Below are 23598 nucleotides of genomic sequence, written 5' to 3'. Positions count from 1 at the left end.
AATAGATATGTTCTTTAAAAATCTTACATAAATCACTCTTCTATAATCACATCTCATTCTAAATGAACCAAAGCGCCGTTTAAAGAAATGCTATGGTGAAATTTTTCATATACCCCCCAAAATCACTCTGGTATCTGTTATGGAAATTTTCTATAGTGGGTATTCCTAAAGCATGGTATCCTTGGGGTTCTTCCCCTACAGAGCAGCATCTCTACAGGGTTGCATCCATGTCACAATGACAACAATAATGTTAAAACGCTTTACATCACTCTTTATTTCAAAAGTGCTTTACTAACATAGACTAGTCTTTACAACATTCAAGGGAGGTAGATAAGTATTACACCACTTTCACAGATGGAGAAACCGAGGCAGAGATTAGTAAGTTGTGTTGAAGGGCATAACATATGGCACAATTAGGAAAAGAATTTGTTGCAGTCATGAATCACCGGTGACCTTTCCCGCGACATCTGAGTTCCACCAACACAGAAGTAGCGGATGCCGCAAGGAAGCAGATGGTCGATATTATGGCTAGTCTAAGGCTACACACTTCACCTTGTTGATACCACATGTTCAATATGCTGGGTGTTGGCAAGTATCTCCCTCACACACATTCTCAGGTGACTCCAACTCTAAAACAGGGGTCAGCAGAGACTGTTGTGGGTGCAGAAGGAGGGGCTGCAGAAACAGGGCTGGGAAGGCAGAAGACAGAAAAGGGCAAGGAAGAACAAGAGGACCAGCTGGGAAACAGCCCAGCGGAAAGGAAAGCTGCAGCAGAAAAGAAGTGCTATTGCATTTGAACAGCTTGGACATCTAGAGATGCTATTAAGAGAGTAATTCTTTGCAATGACATTACAGAGTCACTCTTCATGGCTTTGCCAAATATAATTATCAGGTCCTTCTGACATTCCCGGGAGGCAGAACCATTCCTCTCCCCTGGTCCAGACCAAGTGCTGATGTAATTGACCTGACACTGCAGAAGCTGTTGACAACTCAAATACACTGCCCCACCATGCCTCTTTCCTTCTGTTGGCTCTTGTCTTAAGAAAATAAAATAAAATAAAAACAATGTATTTTAAGATTCTCCCTGAAAAGTTCCTAAAATATTTCCTAATTTTTAATGCATAATAAGGTAGGATTCTATGTTTGATTATTGTAAAGGGGCTGTAATAGGCATACGTGGGAATTAGCCTCTCAGTCAGTGCGTCTTTACACAACAAGGGACGCTTAAAAAATACCCTGAAATTTGTAGGTGCCAACTGGGAGAGAACTGAAGCCCAAGATAAAAGAAATCAGTTGACCCTTGAACAACACAGGTTTGAACTGCGCAGGTTCACTTATGCTCAAATTGTTTTCAATATTTGGGTACCATAGTACGACACCATCTGCGGTTGGTTGAATCCCCAGATGCAGAATTGCAGATACAGAGAGCTGACTGTAAAGTTATAGGCGGATTTTCCACAGCTAGGGTGTGTTGGTGCCCTTAGCCCCCCAGTTGTTAAGGGTCAACGATAGTCTTTCCTGACCTTTCAAGTGTGAAGCCTTTATAAGAGACAGTGACTGATACACCACTAGCTGCAGTGGAGGTCCTGATGGCAGAGACAGCACCAAATGAGTCGGGTGATGAGGACCCAGCGAGGAGGGGTTAAAACGTCAGCTGAACAGGTGCAAGGAGCAGCACAGGCAGCCCAAGTGGCAGAAGTCAGAGCAAAGAGGCGCCAGCCAAAGAGGAGGTGAGAGGAGGAGCTGGTGTTCCAGGCTGAGCGGCAGCAACTGCACTAGTTTGCGTCCAGGCTTCCCCTAGGACATTGTCAGCCAGACGCATCTTTGCTTTGTTTCAATCAACATCATTCTTTCAGGCATCGACTTCAAAACCCTAGTCATCCACTTCAACAATAGAAATCTACCAAGCCTGAGTGATGCCTCTCCCGCCCTTCACATTGGTCTCCCTCATTTTGCACTACAGCCTCCTCTAGGTCCTCCTATCATCTCATCCTAACTAGAGCCAAGCCCTCCTACCTTGTTTTCTGGACTCGTCTTCTCTAAACTCAGTTCCATCTTCTAATCTTCCTCCTGGAGCACCGTTTTGATCACATTACTGCCGAATTTGGAAATTACTCCACGTCCTCCCAATTACATGTCTCCTTGCACAAATCTTCATCAGGGTCTTACATCTAGTGAATTTGCTCTCCTTTCTGAATCTCCACCTACCAAAATACCAACTCTAAAGATTTAGCTCAAATGCTAACTCCTCCAGGCGGCTTTCCTTCAAGCTTCTTCACTCTCTGCTGCTGCTAAGTCACTTCAGTCGTGTCTGACTCTGTGTGACCCCATAGACGGCAGCCTACGAGGCTCTCCTGCCCCTGGGATTCTCCAGGCAAGAACACTGGAGTGGGTTGCCATTTCCTTCTCCAATGCATGAAAGTGAAAAACTGAAAGTGAAGTCGCTCAGTCATGTCTGACTCTTAGCGACCCCATGGACTGCAGCCTACCAGGCTCCTCCATCCATAGGATTTTCCAGGCAAGAGTACTGGAATGGGGTACCATTGCCTTCTCCGTCTTCACTCTCTGCTGAGCTACAAATGCTCTAGAAGACGTGCACTGATCAAATACACGACAGCTGTGTACAAGCTCTCCTACTGGGCTATGTCCATGATTCGGCAGGGCGGGGGATGTATTAGTGTTCATCTGTCAATTCTCTACAGCACCTGCCAAGAGATGTTTATTGCATTTCCACCTCAGGTAAAGAACTGCTCAAAAGTGGAATGCATCGGGATATACCTGTTCATAAGTGGAGACATTACCAGTAAGCTGTAGATGTCATCTGGCTCTCAGGATAAAGGAAATCCATGACAGAGCTTTTGAGGGATGGGGTGGGAGCAGGCAGGTGGAGCTATTTGTTTTCAAGTCAAGAGACCTAGCACTGAGGTCCTGTTTTGCCATTCACTAGCTTTCAGCCTGGTGCAAGTGTTTCTTCTGAGCATCATTTCCTCACTGCTGCTGGACTTCACTGGATTAAGGACCAAATGATACACGTTTGTGAACTCTACACCAGTGGGTCTCAGTCTCAATTGGGCATCATCATCCTTTGCAAAATCCCAAAATATAGAAGACCAGGCCTCAAACCAGGAAAACTGAATCTCCTGGGAATGGAACCCATTGAGACAAATTTTTTATAAAACACTGTTTCTAATGCAACTCAAGGCTGAAAACTGTTATGAACTCATAAATACCATTAACAGTAGAACACGCGCTTTAGCCTGCTGGTTTAATTATCCTTTATTTGTTCAGTTAGGAATTAGTTCGATGCTTTTACAGTTCCATTATATGTGTGAGCTCTTTTTGTGTTGTTCTACATTGTTATTTGTGTGATTAGGTGGCAAATTCTGAAAGAATAATAATATATGGCATACTGCTGTATACAAAAATGTACCTAACCCAATGGTGGTGCTTTTTTTTTTTTTTAAGACAAGGGTCCTCTAAAACCTTGCTGCACAGAATCATGGTGATCAGACAAGCAGAACTGACATAACCTGGGAACTTGCAAGAAATGCACAGTCTCAAGCCCCATGCCAGAATCGGCATGTTAAGGAGATTTTCAGGTGGACCAATAGATGAAGCAAATCACACTTTTGTCAGTTCACATCTGTGTTGAGGACCTGCCATTCTCTGGCCTAAGTTGTCTCCCATAAATCCATGAAGCTTGAGACTTTTTCCAGATGCTACTTCTCTAAAGGGTCCATTTGGAAAAAAAAGTAAGAACACAAATCCTTACAAAAGCATCCTTCCTTTGAAAGAAGACTAGTCTTCATGGGTTCCCTTTAATAACTGGTTCCTCTAAAGTATTTAAAATATGATCAGTGCATATAATAAATTGATATCCATTTAAGTTTTATGCAGTGCATATGCATATATGAGTACATATGTACTTTACTGAATTTACAGACCCTGAGAGCCAAATTCCAAAATTATGAAAGGAAGCTTAGCCACTGTATAAACTCTCCCCGTTGACTCACGTCCTATGGACAATTATGATGTTAGCAGCCGTCGTCCAAGACTGTGCAGACCACACCATAGTCAAGGAATTGGTCTGATCATTATCTAGACCAACTCCCTTGTTTTAGAGACAGGAAACACCACGGCCAAAGACTAAATGGAGTTACCCAAGGTCACATAGCACCTGAGCCGGAGCCAAGCTCAGAATTCAAGCTCCGACTCCTAGTCCTACACTACCTGCACAGCCTATGTCATACATACTCCTCCTTCCCCGACACACAGTCTCAAAGTTTCATTCTCAGACTCTGCTGACCTGCCATGGCACTTGAGTGTCACTTAGCTTCTCCCAACTACTGCTATGCCCAGCTCCCAAGGCTGTTTTTCACACTAGGCTACAGGAGAAGTTATATCACAGCTCAGTCAAAATATCCATTTATCAATCCATATTTCCAAATCTATTGGTAATGGATTCTGAAAAAGCTCAATACCAACTGCGTAATGCTTATGGAGCGTTACTATCAGCCAGCACCAGGAGTACAGCAAGGGAAGGGTCTTTCCTTAGGTGGCTAAAGATTAAAACTAAGGGCAAGCATGAACTCAGTAGTACAAAGTTGGGAGGAACCTACAGCAGGAAGGCAAAAACTGGAGCACAGTGGGGGAAGCAGCACCTTTAAAAAACATACACAGTGTGACTATAAAATTGCAAGTCTTGTCTTTTAATAAAATAAGAAATAAGCATGACAGAATGTAGAACTCTAAACGAACATTTCTCTCTCAAAGTAACCACATCCTTAGTTCCAACAAAGCTACCATTGTTGGAGACATTATCTGGAACTCTTCTTTGAGTAAAGGGGAAAAAAAAGCAGTCTATGAGCCACATTAGAAAATAACCTTCCATATGTCAGGCTGTTTAAAAACGGAAAATCCACACTCAGAAGATGACACAGAAAAACTGAAAAGTGTGCTGTAGCTCTTGTGGAGGTTCCCGAAAGACCTCTAGCAAACTGAGCAACAGCATCACCGCTGGAGAAACGTGTATCCTCCCAAGACAGCCGCTTTCAATGGGAGGGCATTCATTTGGATATAAAAGGTCTGCTGTTTAAAAAAAAAAAAAAGACCCACAAAACCCAGCCACACTCCCTTTATAGTCATACTTGCATTTGATTAAAAAAATACAACAACAACAACACTCACACATGGTTCTTGTATGAATTCTAATTAAGAGACATTACATTCAGAAGGATAGCACTCAAAGTGATAATTTTCAGAAAACTCTAACAGCTTCTTTACCACTGAAGGGGTACACAGGGTGCAGCTGTTTACCTGAATGTATTCTTAAGTGTCTACTACCACTCTAATTTTCCTAGTTCGTAGCTCTGTTACAGGTTACTGACCGCAAGTTCATGTTCCAGACTTTCTTTGCCAACACACATTAATTACAAGGGGGCCATCCCCACAGTCTTTTAGGGTGAATTGGGAAAGGGCCGGTTAAATGAGGAAACAGGCCACTCCTTGGTAAAAGTTTGCAGTTTTCTTTCCCAATACATCTTCTTTTTATTGAGAACTTCCATTTTTATCCTGTGTTCCTCCTCTGCCATCTCACACTCTCGCTCTATCTGCTGGATTTTGGCCACATGCACCTCATTCATTTGTATCAGCTGCAGTTGTAAGATGGACATTTGTTGATGGTGTTCTTCCTCATGCATCTTTTTTAAAGCACCTTCCTGAGAGGTTTTGCTCCTGTAGTTTTTATTGGCTGTTATTCTGACAGCTGAACACGAGGGTTCAGGTTGAGAGGTCCCCTCACATACTGGAAAATGTATGAACTCTTTCTCATCATCGCACAGTTCTCTATTTGAAACAGCAAATGATTCTGAAAAACAGTAGCAGAAAACATATGTTCAAAGATCTTACAGGCAGAGAGTAAATCAATCCTATTTCAAATGACAGGGTCCCCCATGGCAGGATGACTTGAGACAGCATCTGCTCTGGTCTGCATGTCCACAGGTACCCCTGTCACTCCTGACTTTAAAAAAAAAAAAAAAACCATACATCGAAAGCAATTTTCCCTTAAGAAAGTAACAATAATAGGTTTCATCATGTCATTTATGACACTGCGAACTATGAGAAAAGTGGTCTGAGACTGTGCTTATCAAGGACTGGAGACCTGGGTATGTGGATGTAAGTTCTAAAATGAAATGTGCACAACCCCCAGTGAGCAGAAGACCACAGTACGAAGCCAGTGGTCGGTTTGCAGATTAAGAAGTTCTCCCTTGGTCTGATCTCCCTCTCTGATTCTCATTCAGCCATGAACACTGAAGTTCAATCTCCACAAGGGCACCATTGTTGGGGGTCCTGTTCACAGGTCTTAACCCTTACCCTGGATAGGATCTCACAAAGGTTCTTCCTAGAAAGATGAGCCTACACTCCCTGGCTTAACTTCCTCAGACTTTTCTTCAGTCTCCTACATTTGGCTGTTCCCTCTAGCGCTGCCATCTGGGGGTCAATATTCATATCCTACAGACAATTTCTGACATCCCTTTTATGAAACTTCTCCCTAGCACTTGACAATCCTTCTTGACATTTGTTTTCCCCTATTAGCTTCTGAACCATTGCTTTCTCCTAAGTTTCCTCTCTGATTGCTCTTTCTTCTCTTTTCTGGATCACACTTAAATGTTTCCCTGGGGTTCCTATCTCTGGCTCTGTTTTCCATCCACCCTAAGTAACCCTCATAATCTAATTCCAACCTTCCTTTATCTTCCTTGACTTACTCTTCAAAATCCCAGGTATCCTCCAATTCTACCACAATCTTTATTTTCTCCCATAATGCTGTCTCACTGCTCCTTCAGCCTACAGTTGGGCTCACTAATTGTCCCCAGCCCCTCACTCAAACACACATTCTTACTCTAGTTTCCCTTCCAACCTCCTCCCTAACCCCTACTTCATTCAGGATCAATGCTACTTGCTCTGTGAAACCTCAGCCCTCTCCTTTTCTCTTCTGTTATAGAACTTAACACATCCTAGTATTGTCTGAGGACTGTGACTTATTCATTTCTTTTATCCTTGGGCACCAATTATTTTGCTTGGTACCTAGCGGATGCCTAGCGCTGAAGCTTTGAACAGAAGGGAACAGAGCTTATGGATACAAAAGGTTGCCACATTAGGTGGTGCCATGTTTGCCCTAGTATTTTTATAGGTCAATGATATGAGTATCAGTTAGGGAGTTTCCATAAGGAAACCACTAACACCACTAACCCATGATTCCATGTGGTAGGACTGGATTCTAGCTCTGACTCCAATGCTTTCTTGGGACGCTTTATATTTCCGGTAATGAGAGTCCTCTCCTTGGAGAAAAATAACATCAATTTATTAACAGAGTTGATTACATTAGTACGTCCACTCCATTATTCCAGAAGATGGGATGCCGGGAATGTTAATGGCTACTGGGGGAAACCTAACTCGTAACACTCTGTTAATAAAAGGAAAATGGCTGCTGTTTAGATGATTTCACTCTAAGGGGTTAGGTAACAACCATAACTAGTCCCTAATTAAGCTTAAAGAAAAGGTAAAAAAAAATCTTACTTTTGAAAGGGAAGGTTAAAAGGACTCCTGCGTCATCCAGAGATAATGAAAATGTCTCCCTAGGAGTCTTCCCAACTCCAGGGGCTACAGCCTCAATTAGATGTCCTTCCCTCATGCTCCCACTGCCTCCGGAGCCTACCTCTGGCAGAGCACTTGTTAAAACTGGCGGTTTAACTACCTCCCCTTCAGGTCTCTGAGCACTTTGAAGACAGACACTGCCTCTAATTCATCCTCCTGGAGGACCCAGCTCAGGGCCTGACACACTGCTGGGCTTGTAAGAAATGTGTGCGGGATGAATTGGCTGCAGAGGGTCACATCGCTCTCAACACGGCACAACTGTGAAGAAAGAATAGCATTCTGAGTGCAGAGCCAAGGCGCAGGACAAAGGAGTGGGGACGGCTGAGCACCGAGAATGGGGTCCCTCAGATGGGATCAAATGCAAAGAGGATTACCTCATCTGTTTCGAGTCTCAGATCTGAAACTGTCTTCAAAGAAGACTAGACACATTAGACGTTTTTTGGTACCTTTAGCCTCTTCTCTCTTTGATTTCATTCCAGAGGACAGTTCTGGATACTCCTCTGAGCTTTTAAAAAGTCCATGCCCTGACAATGCTACTCATCTCTCCCAATTTCTAAATGCTTATTTTTCTCTCAATAAGTCTTGGCTTTAGAGGCCTTTTGATGATGACTATGATGACAGCAATACCATTTTCTGAGCAGCTAACCAGGCACTAGGCTAGTGCTTTGCAGCATTATCTCATTCAATCCTTACAACAACCCTCTGAGAGAGGTGTTTTTATTTTTTATTTCATTTTTGGTCACACCCCATGGCATGTGGGACCTTAGCTTCCCGACCATGGATGGAACCTGTGCCCCTGCACTGGAAGATGGAGTCTTAACCAGTGGACCACCAGGGAAGTCCTTGCTGCCGCTGCTGCTGCTAAGTCACTTCAGTCGTGTCCGACTCTGTGTGACCCCATAGACGGCAGCCCACCAGGCTCCCCCGTCCCTGGGATTCTCCAGGCAAGAAAACCGGAGTGGGTTGCCATTTCCTTCTCCAATGGATGAAAGTGAAAAGTGAAAGGTAAGTTGCTTAGTCGTGTCCGACTCTCAGCAACCCCATGGACTGCAGCCTACCAAGCTCCTCAGTCCACGGGATTTTCCAGGCAAGAGTACTGGAGTGGGGTGCCACCGCCTTCTCTGGGGAAGTCCTTGAGGGAGGTACTATTATAGAAAACCAAACACAATAAGCTAAAGTCACTTGGCTAGTTGAAAGAACCAGGACTCCAATCCAGGTCTGCCTGACTCTAAAACACAAGCTCAACTATTACAACGCCCACCCTCTCATTATATCACCTGCTCAGCTGGTTACTTACATATCTTGAAATGCAGTCTTCAGGTTGTATCCACTACAAAACCATTGATTATTAAGACTATGGGTATATATTTCAAATTTTGACCTCCAAATTTCTCTCTTGACTTATGAACATGAACACAGTATGTTTATGTCTGGGAACAGATAAATGAGTCTACTTTAAAATTAATTTTTTTTAGTTTAAAAGTGTGCACATTTTAAATTTAAAAAGCCAGATCTCTCAAGACTCTGCTAGAAGCTGTTGCTTAAAACTAGAGAAGCCCGATGGAGTAGTTAATTAACTTTCACACAAATATTAGCTCCAATGATTGGAAGCTAGTGTTCAGATGGGGAGAGTCTCCTCTTAATTGGAAAAAGACTCTCCTGGGAATGGCAACCTGCTACAAACACACACCATGTAATCTCTCTCCCAGGTAAAACAAAGCCACCTGAAGTAGAAAACAACTCGATTGTGTGCAAAACGGGTAAGAAGGCCTAAAGTGTTTCCTGGGAGCAGAGAACACAGTCAAGGGGTGTTCTTCCACTTGGGCAATTTGAGTAAGTTTAATTTCATCAGGAAAACCAATGAAGGCAGTCAAAGGATGGGAAGGAAACTATGTACAGGCTAAAACTCAGCCCTTCTCAGCAGAAAAAATGGAAACAGGACTGACAGGGAATATGGATAAATAAGATGCCGGGGATATACACTACAGAATATTATACATCAACTAAAAGAAACAAGTTAGATTTACTCACCATGGTGGGGATAGATCTTTAAAACATTCTAAGTGAAAAAAGGTAAGAGAAAAAGGAATGGCATCTATAGCATGATTTTTAATCTATGTAAAATTTTAATATTTGCAAAAAATAAAATATACACACACAACACCAATGCATGCTTTCAAAAACACATGAGAGAATATACAACACGTTAGAATGATTAGGGTTCAGGAGAAAAGAGTGAAAGTGGTGAATGGGGATTAAAAAAAGGAAAAAAATAATGCTGATTTTTGTATAAGTAATAATACACAAAAAAGGACTTTTCCAGCCCTTTATATATCTAATGTGTCGTGACTAGAAATAAAAATCAGCTCCCTGTACTGGAGTTCCTACCCCAAAAGAAGAGGATTAAACTAAAAAGACTAATACTGGAATTTATTAAGAAATGTTTGATAGGTTGGCATGCCTATGTCTGCATTACTGGAGTATAGCTGTATAGTAGAGAACTAACAGCATATGAATTAAATGTAAGTTCTCTCAAGATACTTGAGTCCTATCTGAAAGCTTAGTTTTCCTACGTGCATCTGACATTTGGCCATTCTACCCTCATTACTTTGCCAACAAAGGTCCGTCTAGTCAAGGCTATGGTTTTTCCACTGGTCATGTATGGATGAGAGTTGGACTATGAAGAAAGCTGAGCGCTGAAGAATTGATGCTTTTGAACTGTGGTGTTGGAGAAGACTCTTGAGAGTCCCTTGGACTGCAAGGAGATCCAACCAGTCCATTCTGAAGGAGATCAGCCTTGGGATTTCTTTGGAAGGAATGATGCTAAAGCTGAAACTCCAGTACTTTGGCCACCTCATGCCAAGAGTTGACTCATTGGAAAAGACTCTGATGCTGGGAGGGATTGGGGGCAGGAGGAGAAGGAGATGACAGAGGATGAGATGGCTGGATGGCATCACTGACTCGATGGACGTGAGTCTGAGTGAACTCCGGGAGTTGGTGATGGACAGGGAGGCCTGGCGTGCTGCAATTCATGGGGTCACAAAGAGTTGGACACGACTGAGTGACTGAACTGAACTGATCACCCAGCAAATTTTGTCGACTCCCCTAGTTTGTTTGTAAACCTGTTCCCCAAAGATTATGGAAGTTAAGTATCGAAGCCAAATTATCACATATCATAAATCTACAGGGTATAAATTCCTTTATTATATTTAAGGAGAAAACACCCGTTTTTTACAAATACGTTCCTAAGTATTAAGTTTTAAGGCCAGTGCATTCAAATACAGATATACATTTCATGAAAGTTATTAACAAAGCTAAGAACATGCAAGGGACGGTGATCAAGATGACACAGTTGAAGACATCTCACATAAGAAATAGTTGGTGGGAGGCCTCTAGGGGAATGTGTTAGGCTCCTTTGTTTAAACTCCAACAAATCTTTGAGCAACTAATTCTGTCACAGGCACTGTATAAGGTGTTAGGACAGTGCTGTCCGACAGAAATATGAGTTACGTATGCCATTAAAATTTCTTCTCATAACCACATTAAAGAAATAAAAAGAGGTGAAATTAATTTTAGTAACATATTTTTAATCCAACAGATCTAAAGTATTATCATTTCAACATTCAATCAATATAAATGTTATGAGTAAGACTTTACATTCTGTTTTTTGGTACTAAATCTCTGAGATATAGTGCATACATTTATAGCACCTCTCAATTCAGTCTCCCTACATTTCAAGTGCTTACCAGCCTCACATGGCTTGTGGCTGCTATACTGGACAGCACAGTAGAGACAGAGAGACAGGAGACAAACTTAGCAGAGATACTAACTAAACACACACACACACACAGAGTCCATGGGCCAAAAGACACACGAAAGAAGAAGAGCCATAACTCTATAGCAGGTTCTCAACCTTTTCCCCAGCAAGACCCAGAAACAATGATTAACAATTCCAGCTTTCTTTCTCTTTCTTAAAAGTAAGTTGAAATGCAAAATGGGTAAGGTAACCTCAAAGCTGTTTTAATGTATGGAAAGAGTTTCAGTACCTTAACTACTAGAGAATACAAATTATTTTGGACCCAGTTCCCAACTGACAAAGCAACACACTTCTCCATCACCCTCCAGATCTGACCTGGAAACAGGAACCAGACAGCATATGGCTGTACCTTAAGAACCATCAGCAAAAAGTCTCATGCACCATATATGTACATACAGCCAATTTAAAGAAAATCTCTTTACAAGTGAGTCTCTAGAAAACATCACTACAGGAAGGACACTGAGAATCCACATTTATTCCCTTCTTGTTGAAAATTTAGAAAGTGTGTTTATGAGTAAATAAGTTATATCCTTTCCTCTAAAAAGCAAGAGGAAAAAAATCTGTAAGAATAGACTTTCTAGTTCCTACTCAAGAATTTGAAAATGGGGAAATAAGACTGTCCCCTTAGAAGAAGCTGATGAAATCAATACACAACCATCCAGACTGGAGATCTGCAAAGTGAACTGCACGCAGTCCACACCAGCATCTTCCTCAGCAACATCTCTCAGGGAATATAAGCAATTTGAAAAGCAGCCCTGCTGATTCACCTCCCCCAGCACCATTCCTTTCACTGCCTCACAGACACAGAATCACCCAAGGCCAGCATAATGGACAGGAACTCGCTGAAGCTGTAAACATCTCCAAGGCAAGGACACTGTCAATTAGCAGCGGACCCCACTTTAGCACAGAAGCAGCAATAAGGATGGAGGAGAGAGAGCTGGCAGTGTCCATATTAACACTGGAAGCTTCCCTACCTGGGGAACTCAAGAATCAACTTAAACAGAGATCCTACCCTGAGAAACAACACATGAGTTGCCTGACATTCAACTGGCTTCCTAGATTTTACCTTGGCCAAATGATCAGAAAACAAACATTTGATCGTAATTAAGCTTCCCAGGATGATCTGCCGACAGGAAAAAAAAAAAGTGCTAATCAGAAACATGTTATTATCTTTTCCACTCTACATGAATAACATTCTTGGTTTTAAACAGTTTCTTGTGACTTTTAATTAACCAGTCTCTCAGAGCTTCAATTTACTCTCGGGACACTAATAAGTGAATTTCTCATCCTGCAAGCCAAAAGTTGGATTTTTCCAGGCAAATCCTTGCTGTCTGGGTCCTTGGAGGGCCTTTTGAGCAGCCTTCTGGCTTTCCCAGAAATCTTCCTCTGCATCAAGGTATATTTTCTGCAAACTTCCATGAATCTTTACATAAACTGATCTTTCCTATCTTAAAAGAGGCAGAAATTACTGATACTTTGTCTATATGCATTCTCACTCTCCCCTTGCCTGGAGAAATTTCAATAGCCCCTTAATTCCAACTTTTTAAAGCCATGACCCACTACTGTTACAGTCTTAATTATGTGACATTCTTTTACTTCCCTAAGAATTATGTATATTTTTCTCTTTTCAAAAATGAATTTTTTCCAGAATGTCTCATGTTTCCTGGAGTACACAAACCAAAACTATAGATCACAATGTTATAATAGGTAGAAATGCTAGTTTTTAACTTGGGTGACTGCTAAATGGGTGTTTGGTATATTAGCCTCTGTACTTTTGGTAACTTTGAAATAGTTCACTTTCTTATCGTGGCCTTTTGAGGAACTTAATGTGGTGCTTTGCACACAACAGTCCTCAAAAACTACTTTTGAAAGATAAAAAATATGATTGACTGAAATGAGTATGAATCCTCAAAGTCTCTTTAATATATAAAATAGAGATAAGCAACTAAGGTACTTCATTCATAACTATATTGATGCAGCCCCTTATTTTCCCCTCTTAGGTGATAATAGTGATTACTGAGACCTCTCTAAGAGATAGCACAAGGAGAGAAGAGCTTCTGTTTTTATGGACAACATGACTTGAATGTCCTATCTAATCCAGAAATTCTGAACTAAGAAAGTCAAGTCTGATAGGAAAGTTATTATTTTTTTTTCTAAGCTCCATGGAAATGAAGGACTTGAACACTGAATTGTCAAACTGCTACCCGAGGGGAAGGTGCAAGCGGGCGGCACGCACGATACCTTGGGCAGCGGCCTCAGCGTGGTACTCGGGCTCCTCCTCGGGAGGGCTCTGCAGGAAATACAGTTGCTCCGGCAGCATGCTGGCAATCTTCTCCTTCCCCAGGACGTGGGTGCTCAGAAGCGGGCTGACGCTGCGCTTCACTTTCTCTCTCCTCTCGTGGGCCATAATCTTTTTGGTCCGAGCCTTGATGTTCTCCCAGCACTTCTTCAGCTGTTTGAAATCCCGCAGCGACACGCTGGGCTGGGAGTTGTACTCGTGGGCAAGCGCCTGCCAGGTGCGCTGCTTGAGGGCAATAGTTCGTGCATCACTTTTCTTACATTCCAGCACATACTTGTACTTTTCTACTAACGCCAGCAGGATGCTCTTTTCCAATTCTGAGAAGTATTTGGCAGGTTTTATGATTTCGTTGTTTTGCATTTTCCACTGTGTTTCTCCTGGCTGTTAGCTATCCTGGAACAGGAAGTTTGAAACAATCATTATCAACTCCAGCTATAAAGGCATCAGCTAGTCACTCAAGCTCCATCCCTGACTTGATTCCCTTGTCTGAAATACAGCACTTTCCTCCCCTCTTTAATACTGAGTTGTGATATTCTCAAGAAAACATTCAGAAGTTTACCAGGAATGGGGTTTTAACTTAAGAATAGATTTTCAAGTGGGGGTTCCCTGGTGCCTCAGATGGTAAAGAATCTATCTGCCTGCAATGCAGAAGTGGGTCAATCCCTAGGTCGGAGGGATCCCCTGGAGACCGGAATGGCTACCCACTCCAGTAGAACCTTCGCTGCACTTCTTGGCTATTTTGTGGTTACCTGGTTATTGTGTTTAGTCGTGTCTGACGCTTTTCCATCCCATGGACTGTAGCCCACCAGGCTCCTCTGTCCCTGGGATTCTCCAGGCAAGAATACTGGAGTGGACTGCCATCTCCTTCTCCAGGGGATTTTCCCTGCCCAGGGGTCGAACCCACACATCCCACTAGGCAGGCAGGTTCTTTACCTCTGAATCACCAGTGAAGCCTGATTATGTGGTGCATGCATGTGTGTTCAGTTGCTTCAGTCATGCCTGACTCTTTTCGACCCCATGGGCGTTAGCCCACCAGGCTCCTCTGTCCAAGGGATTCTCCAGACAAGAATATTGGAGTGGGTTGCCATGCCCTCCTCCAGGGGATCTTCCCAACCCAGGGATCGAACCCGCATCTCCTGTGTCTCCGGCATTGCAGGTGGATTTTTTTTACCATTGAGCCACTGAGGAAGGCCCTATGTGGTACAGAACAGCCAAAAAAAAGAAAAGCTGAACATCTATGTGGAACTCTATTGTGTTAATTTGTTTCTATCACTCACCTAAAGCCAGACATCCTGGGATGTGAAGTCAAGTGGGCCTTAGAAAGCATCACTACGAACAAAGCTAGTGGAGGTGATGGGATTCCACTTGAGCTATTTCAAATCCTGAAAGATGATGCTGTGAAAGTGCTGCACTCAATATGCCAGCAAATCTGGAAAACTCAGTAGTGGCCACAGGACTGGAAAAGGTCAGTTTTCATTCCAATCCCACAGAAAGGCAATGCCAAAGAATGCTCAAACTACTGCACAATTGCACTCATCTCACACGCTAGTAAAGTAATGCTCAAAATTCTCCAAACCAGACTTCAGCAATACGTGAACCGTGAACTTCCAGATGTTCAAGCTGGTTTAAGAAAAGGCAGAGAAACCAGAGATCAAATTGCCAACATCCGCTGAATCATGAAAAAAGTAAGAGATTTCCAGAAAAACATCTATTTCTGCTTTATTGACTATGACAAAGCCTTCCACTGTGTGGATCACAACAAACTGTGGAAAATTCTGAAAGAGATGGGAATACCAGACCACCTGACCTGCCTCTTGAGAAACCTATATGCAGATCAGGAAGCAACAGTTAGAACTGGACATGGAACAACAGACTGGTTCCAAATAGAAAAAGGAGTCCGTCGAGGCTGTATATTGTCACCCTGTTTATTTAACTTATATGCAGAGTACATCATGAGAAATGCTGGGCTGGAAGAAGCACAAGCTGGAATTAAGATTGCCGGGAAAAGTATCAATCACCTCAGATATGCAGATGACACCACCCTTATGGCAGAAAGTGAAGAGGAACTAAAAGGCCTCTTGATGAAAGTGAAAGTGGAGAGTGAAAAAGTTGGTTTAAAGCTCAACATTCAGAAAACTAAGATCATAGCATCCGGTCCCATGACTTCATGGGAAATAGATGGGGAAACAGTGGAAACAGTGGCTGACTTTATTTTTGGGGGCTCCAAAATCACTGCAGATGGTGACTGCAGCCATGAAATTAAAAGATGCTTACTCCTTGGAAGGAAAGTTATGACCAACCTAGATAGCATATTCAAAAGCAGAGACGTTACTTTGCCAAAAAAGGTCCATCTAGTCAAGGCCATGGTTTTTCCAGTGGTCATGTATGGATGTGAGAATTAGACTGTGAAGAAAGCTGAGCGCCAAAGAATTGATGCTTTTGAACTGTGGTGTTGCAGAAGACTCTTGAGAGTCCCTTGGACTGCAAGGAGATCCAACCAGTCCATCCCAAAGGAGACCAGTCCTGGGTGTTCATTGGAAGGACTGATGCTAAAGCTGAAACTCCAATACTTTGGCCACCTCATGCCAAGAGTTGACTGATTGGAAAAGACTCTGATGTTGGGAGGGATTGGGGGCAGGAGGAGAAGGGGATGACAGAGGATGAGATGGCTGGATGGCATCACTGACTTGATGGACATGGGTTTGGGTAAACTCTGGGAGTTGATGGTGGACAGGGAGGCCTGGCGTGTTGCGGTTCATGGGGTTGCAGAGAGTCGGACACGACTGAGCGACTGAACTGAAGTGAAACATTAAGGAACTGATAATTCCTCAAATTCATGGTAGGCACCTTCTGAACTACACAGGTCTCTCAAAGTTTTGTTAAGCTGAAGATAAGAAAAGGCACTGAGTGACCTAATGTAACAGATAATATAAATACTACCAAGATTGTAGAATCATCCAAAATCACCCCAGAAGATGCGACATTTCCATCACTATGTTTGTGGCTGCAGATAGGTCCATGCTCTTAGAGGAACCTCAGTTTCTTTATCTTTAAAATGAGGACTTGGAGTCTGTGATTCTTAAGCTATAAGGGCCACTTTTAAAAGTGTACAGTTCCATGTAAATAATTAATATAATTTCAGAGGTGTAAAGGCCTGAACGCTTCAAAGATTGAGTCCAATGCCCCTCTTTTTTCTTACCCCTGGACATTTCATACAAATGGAATAATCTGTGACTTGCTTCTTTCACTTTGCATAATGTTTTCAAGGTCTGTGTACATTGTGGTGCATATCAATACTTCATTCTTTGTTATTACCAAAGGATAGTCCATTTTATAGATATAGCACAGTCTATATCCTTTACTAATTAATGAATTTTTATTTTATTTATTTTTGGCCACGCCACATGACATTGGTGCTAGCGGTAAAGAACCCACCTGCCAATGCAGGAGACGTAGAGATGCAAGTTCAATTCCTCGGTCAGGAAGATCCTCTGGAGGAGGGCATGACAACCCACTCTAATAGTCTTGCCTGGAGAATCCCACGGACAGAGGAGCCTGGCAGACTACAGTCCATCAGGTCACAAAGAGTCGGACACAACTTAGCACACATGCCCTTATCATTATTAGAATCTATATACCATAGATTAGCATATTAAAAAGCAGAGACATTACTTTGCCAACAAAGGTCCGTCTAGTCAAGGCTATGGTTTTCCCAGTGGTCATGTATGGATGTGAGAGTTGGGCTATAAAAAAAACTGAGCACCAAAGAATTGATGCTTTTGAACTGTGGTGTTGGAGAAGACTCTTGAGAGTCCCTTGGACTGCAAGGAGATCCAACCAGTCCATCCTAAAGGAGATCAGTCCTGGGTGTTCATTGGAAGGTCTGATGTTGAAGCTGAAACTCCAATACTTTAGCCACCTGATGCGAAGAGTTAACTCATTTGAAAAGACTCTGATGCTGGGAAAGATTGAGGGCAGGACAAGAAGGGGACGACAGAGGATGAGATGGCTGGATGGCATCACTGACTCGATGGACATGAGTCTGAGTGAACTCCAGGAGTTGGTGATGGACAGGGAGGCCTGGCGTGCTGTGGTTCATGGGGTTGCATAGAGTCGGACACGACTGAGTGACTGAACTGAACCATAGATTTTTATATTTTTAATAAATGTAAAAACATGCTATACCTTTTTATATTAAAAAAAACTGTATGTATGTAACATACATAGTGAAAATGATTACTACAATCAAGGTAAACAACATATCTCCTCACATATTTACCTTCTATGTGGGTGATGAGAGCACCTAAAATCTAGGCTCTCATCATGTTTCCAATATTCAATACAGCATTATTAGCTATAGTCTCATTCCTGTACCTTAGATCTCCAGATTGATTCATCCCACATAACTGCACCTTGTAGCCCCTTAATCAACATCTCCCCATCTTCCCCACTCCCCACTCCAGTCCCTGGTATGCAGTTCTACTCTCTGCCTCTGTGAGTTCGAATCACCTGGTATTCTTAGTATCATTTCACAATTATCTCTTACTCAACTATGACTCCCTAGGTCATCTTGCCATCCTCCCCAGTGCTGAGCCAGCATCTTTTACACAATAGATGCTTAATAAATGTCTTATTCCACTGAGCCTATGTGTTCTATGACCACATACTCTCCCACATCTTTTATTCACAGAAAACTTCCTACAAAATTAATCTCTCAGATTCATCATGGCAAGAATGTCACTAAGCAACAGAGAATGCAGCAATAAAGCAAGCGGTGCATTGTCCTCTTTGTGGAAAGAGCTGATATGCCCCGTTCTCTTTATGTTCTTCAAGCCTCTGAGTTTTCAGAATAACAGACAAGTTTCAAGATACTGATGATGCAGTCCATTTAAAACTGACCAACCTGCTATGAAAAGAAATAGAAACTAACTTGAAACGAGCCGCACTGGCCAAAAATGGGACATCTGAATAACAGTGATGGGTACACTAAGATTCATCAAATTATTCTCTTGATCTTCATATTTGAAAAGTTCCACAGTTAGGGTGGAGGAGAAAGACTGTGGCTTGTAAGTTTTAAAACACTGACTTAAATTCACACCATTATACAAGTCAGCTCTTCACATACTATGCCTGGGGAGGGGTTACTGTAGTTTTTTATTTTTTAATATTTATTTGGCTGTGTTGGGTCCTAGTTGCAGTTCAGGGAATCCCCATTGCGTCAAACAGGATCTTTCGTTGCAGACTCTCTAGTTGTGGTATATGGGCTTAGTTGCTTTGAGGCACGTGAGATCTTAGCTCTCAGACTAGGGATTGAACCCGCATTCCCTGCATTGCAAGACAGATTCTTAACACTGGACCACCAGGGAAGTCCCAATTGCAGTTGAAATCTGTGAGACCTGAGTGTGGAGGGGACCTGGCCAGATCAGAGAACCTTTAAATAGAAGCCAAGGAAATGTGGGCTTAACATGAGGGCAATAGAACCTGGTCTGGGTTTCCCACCATGTACCACTTCCTCCCAAAAGTTAAGGTCAGTGTGATCAGTGTCTCCAGATACAAGGTGCCTGCCCTCACATTCATCAGAACACATCCACATCAAAAATCTAGAGCTTTAGACAAGCCAGAGGTGGTTTGGCCCTGAGGTCTTGGGCAAAGAGAAATGTTTAGTTGCTAAGTCGTGTCCGACTCTGCATCCCATGGACTGTAGCTTGCCAGGCTCCTCTGTCCATGGGAGGAGAATTTATCTTTGGAGACAAGTCCTGAACCCCTAAATTACTAGGCCTATGCTTCAGCCACGTGGCTCTAATATTCCTATGATGATCCATCCAATTCAGACCCCGTCTCCCCCAGAGGTCCAAAATTAATTTTCCCCTTCATCAATACTCTCATTTCCTATAAAGTAGCGTTCCCAAACTGAAATTTATTAACACGCACTCCTTACAATATATCTCTTCCTATAGTATCTCTATCTACCAAGATGTCTGTGTTCAATTTTATGTTCTATGGTTTATGTTTTATGTTCTATAGTTTTTATTATGAAATCAATAGGTATCCCAAATGTTCTTAACCTACGCACCACACTATATGAAGCCCACCCCAACTCTTCTGCCCCCAGATGTCTACCTTCCCCCATGCCCCTCTCTTTTTAAGAATCACTGCTATGAGGATTCGGAATCTGATTCCCAAATGAAAAAGGGATTGTTTGCTATTTCATTCTATTAAAGGTAATAATATCTTATACACAATATACATTTTCTTTCTAAATAAACCTCTTTTCCTATCCTTGATTATTTCTTCAAGATAAATTCCCAGGAGAGGAACAGTTGCCAAAAAAGATAAAAAACACTCAAGACTTGTTCCATCACTATCTGTCCTTCAGAAATGGTGTACCAACTGATATTCCCACTTCATTGACTTCTGCTGTTAACATTTTTTAAAAATCTGTGTCAATTGTGGAGATGAAAAATATGTCCCTTCATTGTTTAGTGATATATGAATTGCAGCTCCCAAGCAAATAGGCCACACTCTGCCTAACAAAGTCCCTGTGATACTTAGTGGAATTGAAACTACAGGGAATTAGTTCCAAGCACTTTAATAATTCCTCCTCACACAGTGTGCAGTACCACTAACTGCCACCCGGTGGTGGTGGGCTGGTGGGGATCTAAATTCATAAAGGATCTTAACCTAAGTGTGCCCAGTTTGGTCTCTAATAAGAGCAGTAATAACAATAGCAGATAACTGTTACTGAGGCTATACTGTAAGCATGACACTATACTAACTGCTTAATATGCACTATATCATTTAATCCTCCCCAAAATAGCCCTTGAGATCAAGCATCATTTGTTACACTGCTAAAACAAAAAAACTATGAAAGTACCAGAAGAAATTACACAACTCTCTCAGAAGCAAATATTCAGAATTACCAACACCTGGGGACCATTAATAGCCTATTAACTAGACTGTTATTTAATTACTAGTTAAGTAAATCGAAAGTTACCAATTTACTTTGCCTAATTTTGTAGAACAGCAGGCCTCCCTTGGCCATGTGGTTGCATCCTGATGGGCTATAAAAGGATTCTGGTATGAGACAGAGTACCCCAAAGGTCCCCTATGGATTCCCAACAGTCTTCTGAAGTGGGCTATACAACCCCACTGACCAATTATTATTCCTGTTTCCCAGATCAGAAAAATGAGGCTGAGTAACTTGCCTGTGGTCACACAAATAGTAAGTAGCAGAACCAGGATTTAAACCCAGGTCTGACTCCATGCCCAGGCTGCTCTCTGCTCTACTTAGCCCACTTCTTTCAGACCTAGCGACAGCCTCTAGTGCCCCTGTCGAATTACTTGTCAATTAGCAATCTGTCAGCAGGGAAAGGTCCTCGGGCAGAGCAGCCTAGGAGCTGTCTGCCCATCTCCATTTGTTGGCTCCCCACTCCCCCTTTCTTTCAAACCTAGGGTCCCCAGTCCCCCACCCCCACCCAGGTGCCCTGCTCTCACTCTAACCAGGGAACTGAAATAGTGTCCACTGTTGATCTGCTAAGAATGTGTGTCTGAAAAGTAACTGTAGCAATAAAATGGAGCTTTAAAATGGTCACGCCTCAGGGAGACTGGATGCTGATGTTGCGCTGGGGCACCTGACTGACAGTCCTAAGTAAGCAAACACTTCCTGGAGAAAGAGATGTCCAGGCACAGCTTATTAGTAGAAAACACCGAGACTAGAAAGCACCTTCCAGCTTAAAACTGCTCAGGAATGTCCATAACTGGTTATATATGACAACATAACAAGCCTCTGCTGCATCAACTTTTATTAGAAACTGCCCCCAGCTCTACTCAGTATGGATCAAATTTTCCACCCATTGTTCTGCTAGACAGGGTGCAGATGCATAGCTGTAGGACAACAATCAGCCCAGAGACCCTCACATTGTGGGCCCTCAGCAAAATTTAACGAATCAATGTCTTTTGATGTAGGCATAAAACTGCCTACCATGCACAGAATGAATATCATATGTGATAAAATAATCAGTACACCAAAAGCTGCATGAAAGTAAAAATTGTCAAATAAAATAGAAAAATCCAAATATGATGGAAATTCCTCTTGGGCTAAGCAAAGACCCACAGACAGAACTAAATAAAATAGCAGGATTTCAATACTATAAAAGAACACAGAGGAAATAATCAGCACAATTCCCAAAACAATAACACTGACTAAACCACCAGAAGACTGTAATAAGTACATTTAATATCCACCTTAAAAATCCATCTGTTAGGGGACTAAATGTTTGGATTCAACCCATCCCCCTAAAAAAACTTATTTGTTGCAACGCTAACCCTCACAGTAACTGTATTTGGAGATAAGCTTTTAAGGAAGTAATTAAGATTGAATGAGAAAACAGGTCAAAAAGCAACAGTTAGAACTGAACATGGAACAACAAATGGACTGGTTCAAAATTGGGAAAGGAGGTGTATATTGTCAAGGCTGTATATTGTCACCCTGTTTATTTAACTTATATGCAGAGTACATCATGAGAAATGCTGGGCTGGATGAAGAACCACAAGCTGGAATCAACATTGCCAGGAGAAATATCAATAACCTCAGAAACACAGATGGTTCCACCCTTAAGGCAGAAATTGAAGAGGAACTAAAGAGCCTCTTAATGAAGGAGAAAGAGCAAAGTGAAAATGCTGACTTAAAACTCAACATTCAAAAAATGAAGATCATGGCATCCAGTCCATCACTTCATGGCATACAGATGGCGAAACAATGGAAACAGTGACAGATTTTATTTTGGGGGGCTCCAAAATCACTGCAGATGGTGACTGCAGCCATGAAATTAAAAGATGCTTGCTCCCTGGAAGAAAAGTTATGACAAACCTAAACAGTGTATTAAAAAACAGAGACATTACTTTGCCAGCAAAGGTCCATCTAGTCAAAGCTATGGTTTTTCCAGTAGTCATGTATGCATGTGAGAGCTGGACCATAAAGAAGGCTGAGCACTGAAGAATTGATGCTTTTGAACTGTGGTGTTGGGGAAGACTCTTGAGAGTCCCTGGGACTGCAAGGAGATCAAGCCAGTCAATCCTAAAGAAAGTAAGTCCTGAATAGTCATTGGAAGGACTGATGCTGAAGCTGAAGCTCCAATGTTTTGGCCACCTGATGGGAAGAACAGACTCATTAGAAAAGACCTTGATGGTGGGAAAGATAGAAGGCAGGAGGAAAAGGGGAAGAGAGAGGACGAGATGACTGGATGGCATCACTGACTCAATGGACATGAGTTTAAGCAAGCTCCAGGAGATGGTAAAGGACAGGGAAGCCTGGCATGCTGTAGTCCATGGGGTCACAAAGAGTTGGACTGAATGACTGAATAACAACAACAGGATGGAATGAGGTCATAAGGGTGGAGTCCTGGCTCAAGAAGATTAGTGACCTAATAAGAAAAGACAAGAGAGCTCTTGTTTCCTGCCTCCCCAACCACCACCAACCCCTAGGTTACAAAGAGGTCGTGTGAGCACACAGAGATGGCAGCCACCGACAAGCCAAGAGAAGAGGCCTCAGAATGAAACCTACTTTACTGGCACCTTGATCTTGGACTTCCTAAGCTTCCAGAACTGTAAGAAATAAACTTTTGTTGTTTAAGCCTCCCCCTCCACCAGTCTGTGGTATTTTATTATGGCAGGCCAAGGTGACTAATACACCATCCAATAATATTCTAAGTCCACTAAGGATGAAACAAAGTCCTAAAATTTGGGCAAAGACTAGAGAAAGTTGGCCAGATTTGATCTCTACTGCCCTTTGTAGGAACCATGACCAAAAATCGTGACACTGAGACTTCAG

General features: G+C 42.3%; 1 protein-coding gene across 4 annotated transcripts in view; it reads right to left on the bottom strand.

The window, feature by feature from the left end:
• Positions 1 to 250: 250 nt before the first annotated feature.
• The window catches only part of MSANTD3 (Myb/SANT DNA binding domain containing 3), a 37958-nt gene continuing 14610 nt past the window's right edge, over positions 251 to 23598 (bottom strand). For 2 of the 4 annotated variants that reach the window (XM_024995835.2, XM_024995836.2), the window contains 2 exons: positions 13712 to 14162; positions 251 to 5866 (listed from right to left, as the gene is read on the bottom strand). In XM_024995835.2, the coding sequence (XP_024851603.1) occupies positions 5457 to 5866; positions 13712 to 14129 (828 nt within the window). In that variant the 5' untranslated portion in view covers positions 14130 to 14162 and the 3' untranslated portion in view covers positions 251 to 5456. Of the gene's footprint in view, positions 5867 to 13711; positions 14163 to 17204; positions 19277 to 23598 lie in introns of those variants that run through there. The other 2 variants (XM_024995837.2, NM_001076019.1) reach the window with 2 other exon arrangements.

This window comes from Bos taurus, chromosome 8 (genome assembly GCF_002263795.3).
Source record: "Bos taurus isolate L1 Dominette 01449 registration number 42190680 breed Hereford chromosome 8, ARS-UCD2.0, whole genome shotgun sequence".
Classification (NCBI taxonomy): Eukaryota; Metazoa; Chordata; class Mammalia; order Artiodactyla; family Bovidae; genus Bos; species Bos taurus.
The sequence above is the reverse complement of the archived record's forward strand: the minus strand, read 5'-3'. Positions and strand labels throughout refer to the sequence as shown.